The 14,487-nt window shown below is 35.3% G+C and overlaps 1 protein-coding gene across 5 annotated transcripts in view; it reads left to right on the top strand.

Moving 5' to 3' along the window:
- Positions 1–61: 61 nt before the first annotated feature.
- LOC144973671 (uncharacterized) overlaps positions 62–14,487 on the top strand; it is a 47,315-nt gene continuing 32,889 nt past the window's right edge. For 3 of the 5 annotated variants that reach the window (XM_078916413.1, XM_078916411.1, XM_078916410.1), the window contains exons 1-2: positions 62–205; positions 2,695–2,740. In XM_078916413.1, the coding sequence (XP_078772539.1) occupies positions 2,696–2,740 (45 nt within the window). In that variant the 5' untranslated portion in view covers positions 62–205; position 2,695. Of the gene's footprint in view, positions 206–2,694; positions 2,741–11,461; positions 11,764–14,487 lie in introns of those variants that run through there. The other 2 variants (XM_078916409.1, XM_078916408.1) reach the window with 1 other exon arrangement.

Raw genomic sequence — 14,487 nt, 5'->3', positions numbered from 1 at the left:
TCTTTTCTTTGTAAAATGCCAGATCATTGGTTGAAAAATCATTCAGCCAATGAAATGGCTGTTTATTTGAGGCGATTGTCTTGACATCGTCATTTGTTTTAAAATGGCGGATACGAATTCTGAAACAAATAATCAACAGAGGCTTTGTTAGATCGGAGTTATTTTGAGAAAAATTGTCGTTATGGATATTCCCGTCTAAATTTAGGTAAATTGCTACAGTGGTTTTCATGTTAAGCTTTTAAAGGCTTTATTTTCAACAGAAAATGCTCACAATAAACAACTTCCGTTACGGTCATGTTCAGGCACAGTGACAATCACAATCCAGAGAATCCTCACTCTCACTCACATTCTCACTGATCGACTCACCACACTGTATGTTGTTTTTGTCTCATTTACATGTCTGTTAATAAAAATTAAGTGATATGCATTGCTTTTGTTGATGATGCGGATAGGGATTGATAAATTGTGATTGTCTAGCCTGGACTTGAATATTTTTCAGTTAAATTTACCGGGTAAATATACAGTCAGTTCCCCAACTACAATATCAATGATAACAAATAAAGAAAACTTAAGACCCCCCCCCCCCCCCTTTTTTTTTCTCCTATCAAGAAGTTATAAAATCATAAAAACTTTACTACTTTTATCTTAATGTCAGTTTAGATAAGCATTTGCTATACCAATTTATTAAACAAAACACAAGAACAAGACAAAACAAATCAAAGCGCAGCAAACTAGACAATTCATTTGCACATTGCAAATGTTGTGATTAAACATAGAGTACACCTCAGACTGGCGGTCAGTTTATATCATTCATTGGATTCGTGGTGCCTTGGAGCCAAGGGCAAAAGCTCCTCCAAGGGAGGTGAATGTTATGTTTTGCTTTGTTTTGTTTTTTTTGTTGTTGTTTTTTTTTGCCTGGCGACTTTGTCTTTGTCTTTTCTCTTTGATCTAGTATCACATTCTCTTAAGTGTTTACACAACATAGGCCATTTGACGGCTACCTCCCCACCCCCCTCTCCCCTCTGTTACTCATTTTCTCTCTATATTTTGCACTCAGTCTTATCCCTATTACATTGCAAGGTGAAACCTGTGGTATATATATATATATATATATATATATATATATATATATATATATATATATATATATATATATATATATATATATATATATATTATCATAGTATTTTTATGCACCTCCGTTGACGGTGTATCTTAACGGATCGTTTTTATTATGCTCCTCCGTCACGCATGCACATTCCACCCATTTTCATCAGCGATATTATGTTTCTGTATTTGGACATGGCAAAAGTTATATTGTGATATCTGTAGGATGTCTTTGTTAATAAATTTATATAAAAATAATAATAATCTAAAAAATCGAAATATAGAACCAGAAAATAGAAGTTGCGTTGAAGGTAAAATAATGTTTTAGAAAGACCTTAGTAAATGTGATGAACAGTCGGGTAGCTCCGTAGCGCAGTGGACAAGCTGTCAGACTTCAACCATGGAAGTACTGGGTTTGATTCCCATTGTGGACGTTTTTAAAAAAAAATTACTTTATTGAGAAAGACATCATTTATGTTTGTTTGTTTTTCAAAAACTTTTTATCATATTTAAAAAAAACCTCGACTTTAATTTACTAAAATTATCTATTTATTTGAGCTTGAGCTTGAGCTTTTTTTTAATATAGCGCAATATCCACTAAACATGCTCAAAGCGCTTTACAGGGGGTCCCTGGCCAACAGCAACACATAACATGTAGGACGAGACATGACGCCTGTCAGGCGATATTACAAATTTTTGGGACTGAGACAACGCGGTTAACGGCCTGAGTACGGTGAGAGAATGTGAGTAAAGAGCCTTCTCCAAGGACTCAACTATGCGCCGAGCGAGGCTCGAACCCAGGACCTTCCGATCCGAAAGCGAGTGTCATACCACTAGACAACATTGCACTACAATGGAGGTCATAAAAAACGGTGCATTTTGGAGGTGCATAAAAACGCCACCATATTTTAAACAAACTTGGTTTCTTGTCAACAGACCATTAATCGTTCAAATTTCAACTGGATGTAGACAAACACATTTTTGTGAGTTTGCCCTCACTTCTGATTTGTTGGAAACGAATGTGGGTCAGAGATAAACTCATTCAAGATATTTACTAAATAAAGCCAATGAAAAATATCCCAATAAAGACGAAAATGGGAACATTTTCTCAGTTCACTTAATCATAAAGTCTTGATGAACTTTATGCATACTGTTCTTGGATTTAAGGTGTGCTGTTTTTATATATATCTGAAGTACATGTAGGCTTACTTTAAACTTAGTGCTTAATCAAATAAAGGCAAATGAAAAAATAATTGGGAAAAAAACATGTACACAATTGAGGTTGGAAGCAGACAGACTTTTCATGTCTTAAGTCAAGCTTTGATTTGTTATTTCAGAAAAGCGAGTGGAGCAGGCACTTATGTTGGTAACAACAAGAGATGAAGTTAGTAGGAAAGTGCCAGAAGACAATAGAGAATAACATTTTTAATTTTTTTTTTCGCGGCAGTGAAAATTTTAAAAATTCTCTTTTGTCTTCTGGCACTTTCCTACTCACTTCTACTTTGATTTGTTAATAGTGAGGAATATTTATTTTCAATGACTTAAAGTTGTTTATTATAAACTTAACCTTTTGTTGTTTCTCCACAGCATGACTGTAAGCCTGAGTGAAATAAAAATGGATCTTGGTATAGAGGTAAGATTTTTAAAACTATTATTTTTAAAATTGAGCTTTTATATAGCGCAATATCCACTAAACATGCTCAAAGCGCTTTATAAGGGTCCCTGACCAACAACAACATTTAACATGTAGGACATGACACCTGATATTACAATTATTTTCAGACAGAGACAACGCTGTTAACAGTCAGGTACTCGTTTTACACTTGAGTACAGTGTGAGTAAAGAGCCTTTTCAAAGGACTCAACAATGCTCCGAGTGAGGCTAGAACCCAGGACCTTCCGATCCAAAAGCAAATGTCATACCACAAGACTACATAGCTGCACAATATAATGTTAGTTCAGCTTGATTGGCTGCCAATCTATAAAACCTTTTAAAAAACTCCCTGCCAAGCTGGATAACCTGTCGAATGTGGATAGACTGCTCTGTGATCTATCTTTATTTTCTGGGTGGGGTTCCCATCGTGGGCAGGGAGGTACATACTGTGTCTTCTATCCCCTTAGATCCGTATTCCAACATGCTTACTGTCTTTGTCTTGGAATGAGATTACTTGGGTTTGTCCTAGCTGGGAGGGAAACAGTCAAATGCATAGTTATTGTTTTGGGAGATGATATTTTTTTCCTTGTAAATCATCTCTGTTATATATTATTATATTTGTTATTTTGAATGTTTAATGTAAGCATTTGAGTGTATTCCTCTTTATTGGATTTTGTGCTTGTGTCCGGATGAGACTTATAGGTGATCTCAAACTAAGTACATTGATGGTATGCTCTTGGAATCTACATCTGATCCCTATTTGTTCCCAGTTCCCCTATGTCTTACTTTTTCTTCAGTGCTTTAATTGTAATTCTAGAACTTTTTACTATCCCATTTTCTTCCTTTTTACTGGCGCTGATATAACCTAAATGTGTTGCAAGCGCCGTAAAACCCTTAAAAACAAACATAAAAACAAATATCTTTATTTTCCTCTTGAATTACACACTTGTCCTCTTGTTTTGTTTTAAAGTTTTTGTTTTTTGTTTGTTTTTTGACGGTGCAACTCAATTCTAGATCCACAATCTCTTGACTCTCTGATCTTTTTCCTTTTTCCTTTTGTGCTGAAGTTGCCTGAAAGTGTCTTAAGCGCAGGCAAGCTTGAAAGAGTGGCTGGTACAGAGCTAGTTTGACCTCCCCCCCCCCCCCCCCCCCCCCCCAAATGCCCCCTCCTCTGAAAAACAAACAAACGAAAAAACCATTGGGAAAAATAATAAACATGTACACACAATTAAGGGAAGAATCAGACAGAATTGTTGTGTCATAGGTCAAGCTTTCGCTAGCTAACACAGCTTTGGTTAAAATGATCTTCTTAAATAATCCATTCTTACAAATGTATCATTTGTTGTTTAATACATTAATTTCTACCTTGAATCCATCTGTGTTGTCTTTTTGTTGTGAAAAAAAAGTCAACTTTGCACAATAAGAATTCTCTCATTAAAAAAAAAAGCTATCATTTTGTTTGAAACTACAGAACAAACTCTCTCTCTTTCTTTCTCTCTCTCTCTCTCTCACTCTCTCTCTCTCTCTCTCTCTCTCTTTCTTTCTTTCTTTCTTTCTCTCTCTCTCTCTCTCTCTCTCTCTCTCTCTCTCTCTCTCTCGCTCGCTCGCTCTCTCTGTGCGTGTCTGTGTGTCTCTCTCTCTATGTATATATATATATATATATATATATATATATAATATATATATATATATATATATATATATATAATATATATATATATATATATCTCCCTCCCCCTCCCCCTCTCTCTCTCTTTCTCTCTCTCTCTCTCTCTCTCTCTCTCTCTCTCTCTCTCCCTCTCTCTATTACAATTATCTGTTTACTCAGTTTTGTTCCATTGATATCATTTTGATTTTATACTGTTACTACAGGGACAGAGATCACCCAGAAGTCACCCTGCCCTTAGTTTTCACTCTTTTCTTAACTTTAAAAAAAAAAAGTAACAGATAAATATTTATCTCAACTGAACTATCGTCTGCTTTTATAGTAATGTTTATTCCTCCTGGTGAAACCATTCTCAAATATATTGAAGTTGCTTCGATTTGATATCTCGACTCATCCATCTCTATCTCTATATCTAAATATCTTATCTATCTTATCTATCGATCTATCTATCTGTCTGTCTATCTGTCTGTCTATCTGTCTATCTATCTATCTATCTATCTATCTATCTATCTATCTATCTATCTATCTATCTATCTATCTATCTATCTATCTGTCTATTTATCTATATATCTATCTATCTATCTATCTATCTATCTATCTATCTATCTATCTATCTATCTATCTATCTATCAATCCATGCATCCTGTGTGTGGTCTTTGACATCCTATGGTTGGCAACAGGTCACCTGCTGTGTTTTCTATCCCACTATATCTGTTTTTTTCTCTCTTGGAATGCGATTACCTGGTTTTGTCCTGGTCCTTGGCGGAGTCCTTAGCTGTGAGGGAAATAGTCAAATGTTTAGTATTAGTTTCAGGAGATTTTTGTTGTTTTTGGAAATAATCTCTCTATTATGTTTTGATAGTAATGTTTTCTGTTTTGGACGTATTCTGTAGACATTTGAGTGTATTCTTCTCAGTGGGATCGTGTATTGGTGTCTGGATGAGACTTTAAGGTAATCTCAAACTAAGGACACTGATAGTGTGCTCTTGGTATCTACATCTGTTTCCCTATTTGAACCAGCCTTCTTTGTCTTACTTTTTCATGGGTACCTTTACATGTCATTCCATAATTTTTTTCTGCATCTCATTTTCTTCCTTTTTACTGGCGCTGAAAAAGACCTAAATGTGTCGCAAGCGTCGTAAACACCTTAAAAACAAATACCTGGCTGGGGTTCCTGACCTCCTATAGTGGGCAGGGGGTACCTACTGTGTCTTCTATCCCCCTATGGTTGTTTTCCAACATGCTTTCTGTCTTTGTCTTGGAATGAGATTACTTGGTTTTGTCCTGGCCCTGACCCTGGCTGGGAGGGAAACAGTCCAATGTATTGGGAGATGATAGTTTTTTCCATGTAAATCATCTCTCTGTTATGCACTGTATTATCTTTTGTTTATGTATTATATATGATTTGTAAACATTTGAGTGTATTCCTCTTAGTAGGGACCTGTGCTTGTGTCTGGATGAGACAGGTGATCTCTAACTGAGTACACTGATAGTGTGCTCTTGGAATCTACATCTGTTCCTTATATGAACCAATTCCCCTTTGTCTGCCTTATTCTTGGACGCTTTAATTGTAATTCTAGACCTTTTTACTATCCCATTTTCTTCCTTTTTACTGGCGCTGATATGACCTTAATGTGTTGCAAGCGCCGTAAAACCCTTACAAAAACAAAACAAAAAACAAATACATAAAGCAATATCCATGAATCTATCTATCATCTACTTGTCTGTCTTTTTGTCTATCTATCTATCTATCTATCTATCTATCTATCTATCTATCTATCTATCTATCTGTCTATCTATCTATCTATCTATCTATCTATCTATCTATCTATCTATCTATCTATCTATCTCTCAATCAATCTATCGATTTGTCTCTCTCCTTATCTATTAATCTATATGCTTAACCCCCCCCCCCCCCCCGCCCCCGCCAGATGATCACCAAAGCGTACAGCCTGCACTCATAATCTCTTTCCACTTTATCAATTAATATTTGATATTGTATCTATAAATTCATTATTCAAGGAAGCTCTTCTTTGATGACTTAATGGAACTCTTTAAATAACATTTCTTGGTGTTTGTATTACTCATCACCGAGTATTGTTAAAATGTATTCAAAATTGTGTTTTACTCAGGTATTAGGCTTGCCAAATGATTAGATACTTAATTTTTTTTTCTTAGAAGCATGACATTTGGTTGGGATAAGTTGTTGTCGAGGAAGAGAGCCTTTGAAACGGGAGTCTAAGGAAAAAAGTGTCGCCAAAAAAAATTAAAAAAATAAAAATAATATAGTAAAATAAATGATAAAACATCGAAGTTGGCCGCCATAGTTTACAAAAACAAATTTAAAAAATGTAAAAATATCAAAAAGTATAAGCATTTCTAGAACATACGAAAGAAGAGAAATGTAAATATATTAGCATTTCTTGAACTTACGAAAGAATAGTAGCTAGTGAACAAGTAAGTATAACCCTCTTCTTACCACCTACAGTAAAATCGTCACATTTGTTCCGACAAAATATACATTTGTTCTTATTCAGCATTATTTTGTACATCACAAACTTCAAAGAATGGTCTTTGTTTAATTAATAAGAACATGAAGTTGTTTTGTAGAGATATTGTTTGAGTTTAAAAAATCAATTTTTCCTGCCATTTTTGGGAAAATACTGAAAATGATCGGTAAGGAGAGAGTTAAAACCGCGATGTTTTGTATTTTCTTCTCCTTTTGCTTTACTTGTTTGCGTGTGTAGATGATTTTGTTAGGCATTTAAGTGAACAGATTTCTAAATGGGCCAGCCATGACGATTGTTCTTTTCTTTTCTAGCTTGCACTTCTCTTCACTTTCTCCTCCGCCTCTTCTTCCTCCTCCTCCTCCTCTCCCCCCCCCCCTCCTCCTCCTCCTCCTCTTCTTCTTCTTCTTCTTCTTCTTCTTCTTCTTTCTTCCTCTCTTCTTCTTCTTCTTCTTCTTCTTCTTCTTCTTCTTCTTCTTCTTCTTCTTCTTCTTCTTCTTCTTCTTCTTCTTCTTCTTCTTCTTCTTTCTTCTTCTTCTTTTTCTTCTTCTTTCTCCTCCTCCTTCTCCTCTTCTTTCTCCTCCCCCTTCTTCTTCTTCTTCTTCTTCTTCTTCTTCTTCTTCTTCTTCTTCTTCTTCTTCTTCTTCTTCTTCTTCTTCTTCTTCTTCTTCTTCTTCTTCTTCTTCTTCTTCTTCTTTTTCTTCCTCTTCTTGCCCCCCCCCCCCCCCCCACCCCGACAATCGTAGAATGAAACAATATACCTTCCAAGTGCTATTGAGGTCTATTTCTGTCCGTCTAGATGTCGCAAGGTCTGCGACAATAGATTGTGCCAGCCTTGTCATCGTGCCAATATGTCTGTGCATTGCCCTTTTCTGGTACTACGCGTCACACACCCTTTTATTGGCGTCAATGTTTATCAACCGCTTAGTTTATTGAACCTATTGAAGTCGTCGATCGACAGGGGTCGATATATACTAGCCAGAATGAAGGGGACAACAGTCTTTTTAAATCATTATGGTCCCGACATTCACACATTATAGTGAAGGAAAAAGGGATTGAATAGTACAAGTGTTTAGTATTTCAGAGACTGGTAGCTCGGAACAAAGAAATATACCTAGCACTTAGGCATGGAATATATTATAAATAGCGATTCTCAATTCGGAGTGAAACGATTTCGCCATTGGATTTAAATATAGATTTATCGTGTATTTTGTGTCTTTGTGTTGGTGTGTATGGGGGGGGGGGGGGGGGGGGGGGGGTGCGGTGACACATCAGACGTTTTGGCAAATGTGTTCCTTTGATTTTGATAAGTTTCTTTATACAACTGTCCGCTATGGAGACAGAGTGTGAGTTATTCTTTAGTCACTGGAGTTTGCAAGTAGTTAATCTACGTACGCAATAATTGTTTATAAATATAAGACGCAATTTTATGATTATTGTTGTCATTGTAAATGAAATACTTCGTCTTGTTTTGAATGTCGTCAATACGAAGCAAAGCAAGACGTGTGACACCATACTCCAAATGATTGGTCGTGATCTTTGATACGATCGATCGATATGCGTTGATAAAATATTATAAAGGTACTTTACACGAAACACGTTCCTGTCTGATTTTAAGGCTAATTAATATGTATCGTTATTTATGCGTGCAGTAATGGATTTGTCACAGTGATTCCTGGACATAATATTATGTTATAATGGTTGTTATAATAATTTTAGCCATCATCAGACCCATAGGTGCGATAATTATAGACTTCGTGTATTTTTTTATATTCTACTACCGCGTACTTAGGCGTCCCTTTCACCGCCAGAAATAAATAACTACGTGAAATTGAACGTAAGCATCAATTTAATATACGAAAACAGATAAAATAAACGTTTCGGGTTTTCCCTTTATTAAAAACACTTTAAATCTATATTTAAATCCAATGGCGAAATCATTTCATTCTGGTTTGTTGATAAAGGGGGAACCCGAAACGTCCATTTTTATCTGTTTTCGTACATTAAATTGAAGCTTACATTCAATTTCACATTCTTATTTATTTCTTCGAGCTTCGAGCAGCAACATTTACATTACCCAGTATTCTTTCACTGCCTGGAATATCTGCAATTAATTCAAGTTTACATGGAATTTATCATCGTTGTATGACAACATTTGCTTTATGTAATCTTAGCAATTCGAGTTGAAATCAACTGTGAAAATTGATTTAAAAATTTTAAAAAAATGTTTTATGGTTCAGTCATCGTCATAATAATAAATATTAAATTATTTTAAGTTTAATAGAGCAAGACTAGCGTTGACTTCAGAATTAAAAATAGATTTCTAGAATACACTTCTTTGTGTTGTTTAAGATAACACATCAGCATTAAGTATTTTGCCTAGTTCTTTTCTTTTATTTACTGTCTTAGATTCAATCGTAATTATTTTAATTGTTTGACCCTCTCCTTACCAACCACAGGAAAATCGTCACATTCGTTACGATGAAATAACATTTTTCTCATTGGGATGTCTCTTTTACGTCACACAATTTGAAGACATTTTATGTTATAGATAATATGCGCTTGGCTAAGAAGCTCATAACATTGCCATCCGGAAGTATAACGGACCAACACACAAAACTATATGTAACCTTAAACGTTTATAGTCCCGTTAATACAGTCTCGTGAACATTACTCATAAACGCGGATGGCAAAAAACAATAACAAAGGCCAGAGTGACGTCAACTTCGATCTATCTTTAGTTATAAGAACTAAACAAAATTATATATAACATGTTCTAATCCCCTTTGGATTAGAGTTTTAAAATCCTGTATTATGTTGTATGCAAATGACGTTTTGAGGAAAATCCATGAAATGATCAGTAAGGAGAGAGTTAACGGTCACTGATGACGATGCCAAGAATACCAATCATGTACATTTTACAATCTGCTAATAATAATGATGTATCGAGTTGTTGCAGGAATAGGTAAACCCGTCGTCTGACAATAAATGGCCAGATTATCCATGCCTGTTTCGTTAGACGATAAGAGCTTATACATACATGCAACAACGTTTTACTATAAAATTAACCTTACCCCCCCCCCCCCCCCCCCACACACACACACAATCACTCCCTTCATTAAGCTGACCAAGTAAATTAATGACAAACAGCCACTCCCTATAGTCAGAGTCAGGTGGAGTTTTGATCATTGAAGCGAAGTGGTTTTCAGAAGTGCAATTTAAAGAAGAAAAAAAATGTCTGTTACAGTTTTCAGCAATCAAAGACAAAGTTTAGTTCGAGTTTTCGCTCTCAATGTTGATTGAATTTATATCAGGATATCTACTTGTATATTTAATACTACGAAGTCTTTAACCATTAAAAAAAGTATCATCATCATCCATCGTGGCTTGTGCTCTTGAGCACGTTGCCGGTCAGCTGTCTCCACGAATCACGATCCTCTGCGGTGCGCATGAAATCTGTGTTGCTTTTAAAATCACATTTGGCCATTCTTAGGTTATTTAAATAATATTTATAATTTAAAATAATATTTATAATAACCATTTATAGACCAGATTTAATTTAACTGCAGCCTACCATCATATATCAGCATTTTAATCATAAAAAAGTTCTATGTCACGCACTTGATTAAAGCAATACAGATACACACAATGCCAATCACAGATACATTTACATTCATACACGAACAACATACAAATAATAATATAATAATAAATGGCCTTTATATAGCGCTTTACCCCATTGTCACAGGCTCTAAGCGCTTTACAGCGATATAAAACAAAACATATTACAGTAAGACAAGTTTGATGGAAAAGTGATACGAATTCAATTTAACAACAACAGAATATGATAATAGTATTGCAACATTATGACGTAAAAAGGTAAAACTTTATGCGAGATTTGAAAGTTGTCAACGTATCCGAGCATCTCAAACACACATACTTACACCAATATTACTCACTAACATTAGTACTAACGAAAGACATTTGAATTGTTGAATTACAAAAATATAACAAAAAATAAAGAGATTAAAAAAGAATTAAATTAAATTTTTAAAAAAAATAATAAAAAAGTTATACAGTGCCGTGTAATACGGCTAGCAGACAAGACGTGTTTTTGTTTACTGCTGTGTTTTAGAGAGATTATTTAATTTAGATCCTACAAGTTTTTAAAGTGTGAATTTCATATCTGGACATTCAGGAATAATGAAATAATTTTGTCTGATATTTTCTCCATTCTTGGACATTCTATGTATTGCTGTGAAAAATACTGCACCCTTCTTTGATTATGGAAATATTTCTTTATGTTGTCCTGTAGTGAGTGAGCACACAATTCAAAATTTTACGCATTTATGCGGGGAAATAATAAAGAGAGACGCGTTATGTCAACGCCTTGTATTGTTATAAAGAGAACTTCACAACCGTGCTTGGTTGTGACGGCATGTGTGACCGATGCTTGAGAAGAAACTCCTTCTTTCATCAATTTTATTTTTGACAATAGCATTGCATTTTTACCTCGTCAGCCCGTTGTCTTTTGGGTTCTCTAGAAGAAAAGAAAGACATATCAATGTAACATTGCGTGCAAGTGCAAGTCAAGGCCTTTTACCCAACTCACTAGATCGTGTGTGTAGTGCCTTCAGTGCCCAATAAGACAATTATTAACATTTAATGAGGATCCGTCACACACGCGCATCCGCTGTGGAAGCAGTGGCGGCAAGTGAAGTGAAACCTGTTGTTTCCTCCCCTCCCAACACTAACATGAAAGGACACGACGTGACTTGTTTGCCCGCCGTGCTGGATGTCAGCGTCAGATGTACCATCATGAAATCCATGGTAAGGAAATGGAATGCAATGATGAGATCCTTGCCTTATTTTTTAACTTTAACTTTTTTTTTTCTTTTTTTTTTTAAACAGTTATTTAAATGGTTAGATGCCTAAAATTACATAGAAAGGATGGAGGAGAGAGGCCGGGGGCGGGAGGGGGGGGGGGAGAAAGAGATCGTAGAAGAGAGAGAGAGAGAGAGAGAGAGAGAGAGAGAGAGAGAGGGGGGAGAGAGAAGAGAAAAGAGAGGGGATGAGAGAGAGGAGAGAGAGTGTAAGTTATTTTGTTTGTGTGTGTGTGTGTGTGAGAGAGAGAGAGAGAGAGAGAGGGGGGGGGAGAGATATAGATAAATTCACACTCACACGCACAGATGGAGAGAAAGAAAGAGAGAGAAAGAGAGAGAGAGAGGGGGGGGGAAGAGATGGATAAATTCACACACAGATGGAGAGAAAGAGAGAGAGAGAGAGAGAGAGAGAAAGTCCTAGTATATAATTGCTTGGGTGCTCGAATTTCTTACGGAGAGAGCACAATATGTTCAATTAGGGCAAAACAAATCTTCCTGTATAACTACAAATACTGGCGCTCCTCAAGGTTGTGTATTGTCCCCTGTATTATTCACAATATACACGAATGACTGTAGAAGTCAAAACCTGAGTGTACCTTTAATAAAGTTTGCAGATGACACCGCTTTTCAAGGCCTCATAACAAATGGCAACGAAGTGGCTTATAGGCAAGAAATTGATAAATTTGTGTCTTGGTGTGATGCCCACCACCTAGAGCTTAACATAAGCAAGACAAAGGAGCTAGTGATTGACTTTAGGAGAGTGAAGGAACCGATAGAACTGTTAAAATAAAAGGACCAATTCGTCCAGCGAGTTCCTCACTACAAATACCTTGGTGTAACGATTGATGACAGGCTCAAGTGGGATGAACACTTGAAAATAATTAGGCATAAGATGTGCAGACGTACATATTTTTTATCGAAACTCTCTCAGTTTAGAATAGATAAAAACCCTCTGCACATTATTTTATAGAGCAGTAATTGAAAGTGTTTTGTCATTTTGTATAACAGCTTGGGAGGCAATTGCTTAGCAGTGGAAAGGAACAAAATAAATTCAAATATTAAAAAATCCATTAAACGCTATATAAATGATGTTGACGATGTAGATCTTTTATACGAGAAATTTTGTATAAATAAAATAACTAAAATATTAAATGACCAGTATCATCCACTAAGACCATCAATTATTATGTCAGAAAGAAGTGGTCGCCCTTTCTCTATTTCAACGAAAACAGAGAGACACCGAAAATCTTTTCTGCCGTCCAGTATTAGGCTTTATAACAACAAGCAATAATCATTTTATATAATTATTTCTCATTTTTACTTTTTAAAAATATAAATATTAATTTATTAATTTATTTGTTTGCAATCTTTTCAATTGTCAATTTATAGTGACAGTTTTAACTATTTTACAGTGTTGAAATTATTCATATTATAAAGCGCAGCTCTGGTTATAGAGCTGCTCCTTTTTTATATATATACATCCTATTTCCATTGTATTTTATCTTATGTGTAATTATAACACGTCTGTACAAAAAATTTCCTTTTTGGGATCAATAAAGTATTATTATTATTATTATTATTATTATTATTATTATTATTATTATTATTATTATTATTATTATTATTATTATTATTATTATTATTATTAAATATACAATCCTTGTATCCAAGCCAGAACCGATGACTCGTGCTCGTATCTAATCATTGTCAACGCCATTCTCTTCTTTACTTCTTGGATCATATTTCATTTATCGTCTTCTGTTATTTGATTCCATCGACCTTTGCGCATTGTGTCTAATGAGTCCAAATCAACGCTCTGTCGTACTCGGGAAATCGCCTATTTTAGATTTTGGCCAGAATACTCGTCGTTTAAATTTTGGCCAGAATACTCGTCGTTTAAATTTTGGCCAGAAAACTCGTCGTTTAAATTATGGCCAGAAAACTCGTCGTTTAAAGTTTGGCCAGAAAACTCGTCCTACAAATATCGATCGATTAAAGATTTTTAAAAAGACCATCTTGTCAAACACTCCCGTTACCTTACAAGATGATGGCCATTTTAAAATAATCAATATTTCAAGGACGAGATTTCGGGCCAACATTTTTAATATTTGTTTGTTTGTTTGTTTTTTTGTTTGTTTTTTTTGGGGTTTTTTTAGCGATAGGATTCTGTTTTAAAGAAATATATGAGATAACGGATTCGATTTCATACTAATAGGAAAACAGATGAACTTGAAAACGACTCGGTTGTGTTATTATTGGTCTTAAATAAATGCTGTTTTTCTTTTCCATAATTCATTAGGGGCAAGCGGTACGGTCTATGCTTCGTACCCGAAAGGTACCGAGTTCGATCACCCACCGCTGCGTTTGTGTGGCCTTGAGCAAGTCACACCTTGTCCTAGCTCAATTTGCGGCGCTGCACTGCGGCTGACGCCTGGTTATTCCAGTCTTCCCTTGGAATAGACCTAGAGACAAATTTCCCCTATGGGATGAATAAAGGGAATTATTTTTTATTCCTGTGACCACTCGATAACGATGAAGCCGATAATAATCACCTGACCATTTATTATCACCATCTTACGTAAACCCGCCTCCATCATCACCCCCTTTTTCCATCTCCCCATGTTTTAATAATAATAATATAATAATAATAATAATAAAATAATAATAATAA

This window comes from Berghia stephanieae, chromosome 5 (assembly GCF_034508935.2).
Source record: "Berghia stephanieae isolate SIO BIC M18660-M18661 chromosome 5, UCSD_Bste_1.3, whole genome shotgun sequence".
Classification (NCBI taxonomy): domain Eukaryota; kingdom Metazoa; phylum Mollusca; class Gastropoda; order Nudibranchia; family Aeolidiidae; genus Berghia; species Berghia stephanieae.
Note: the sequence above shows the minus strand (reverse complement) of the source record. Positions and strands in the feature narration are given on the sequence as shown.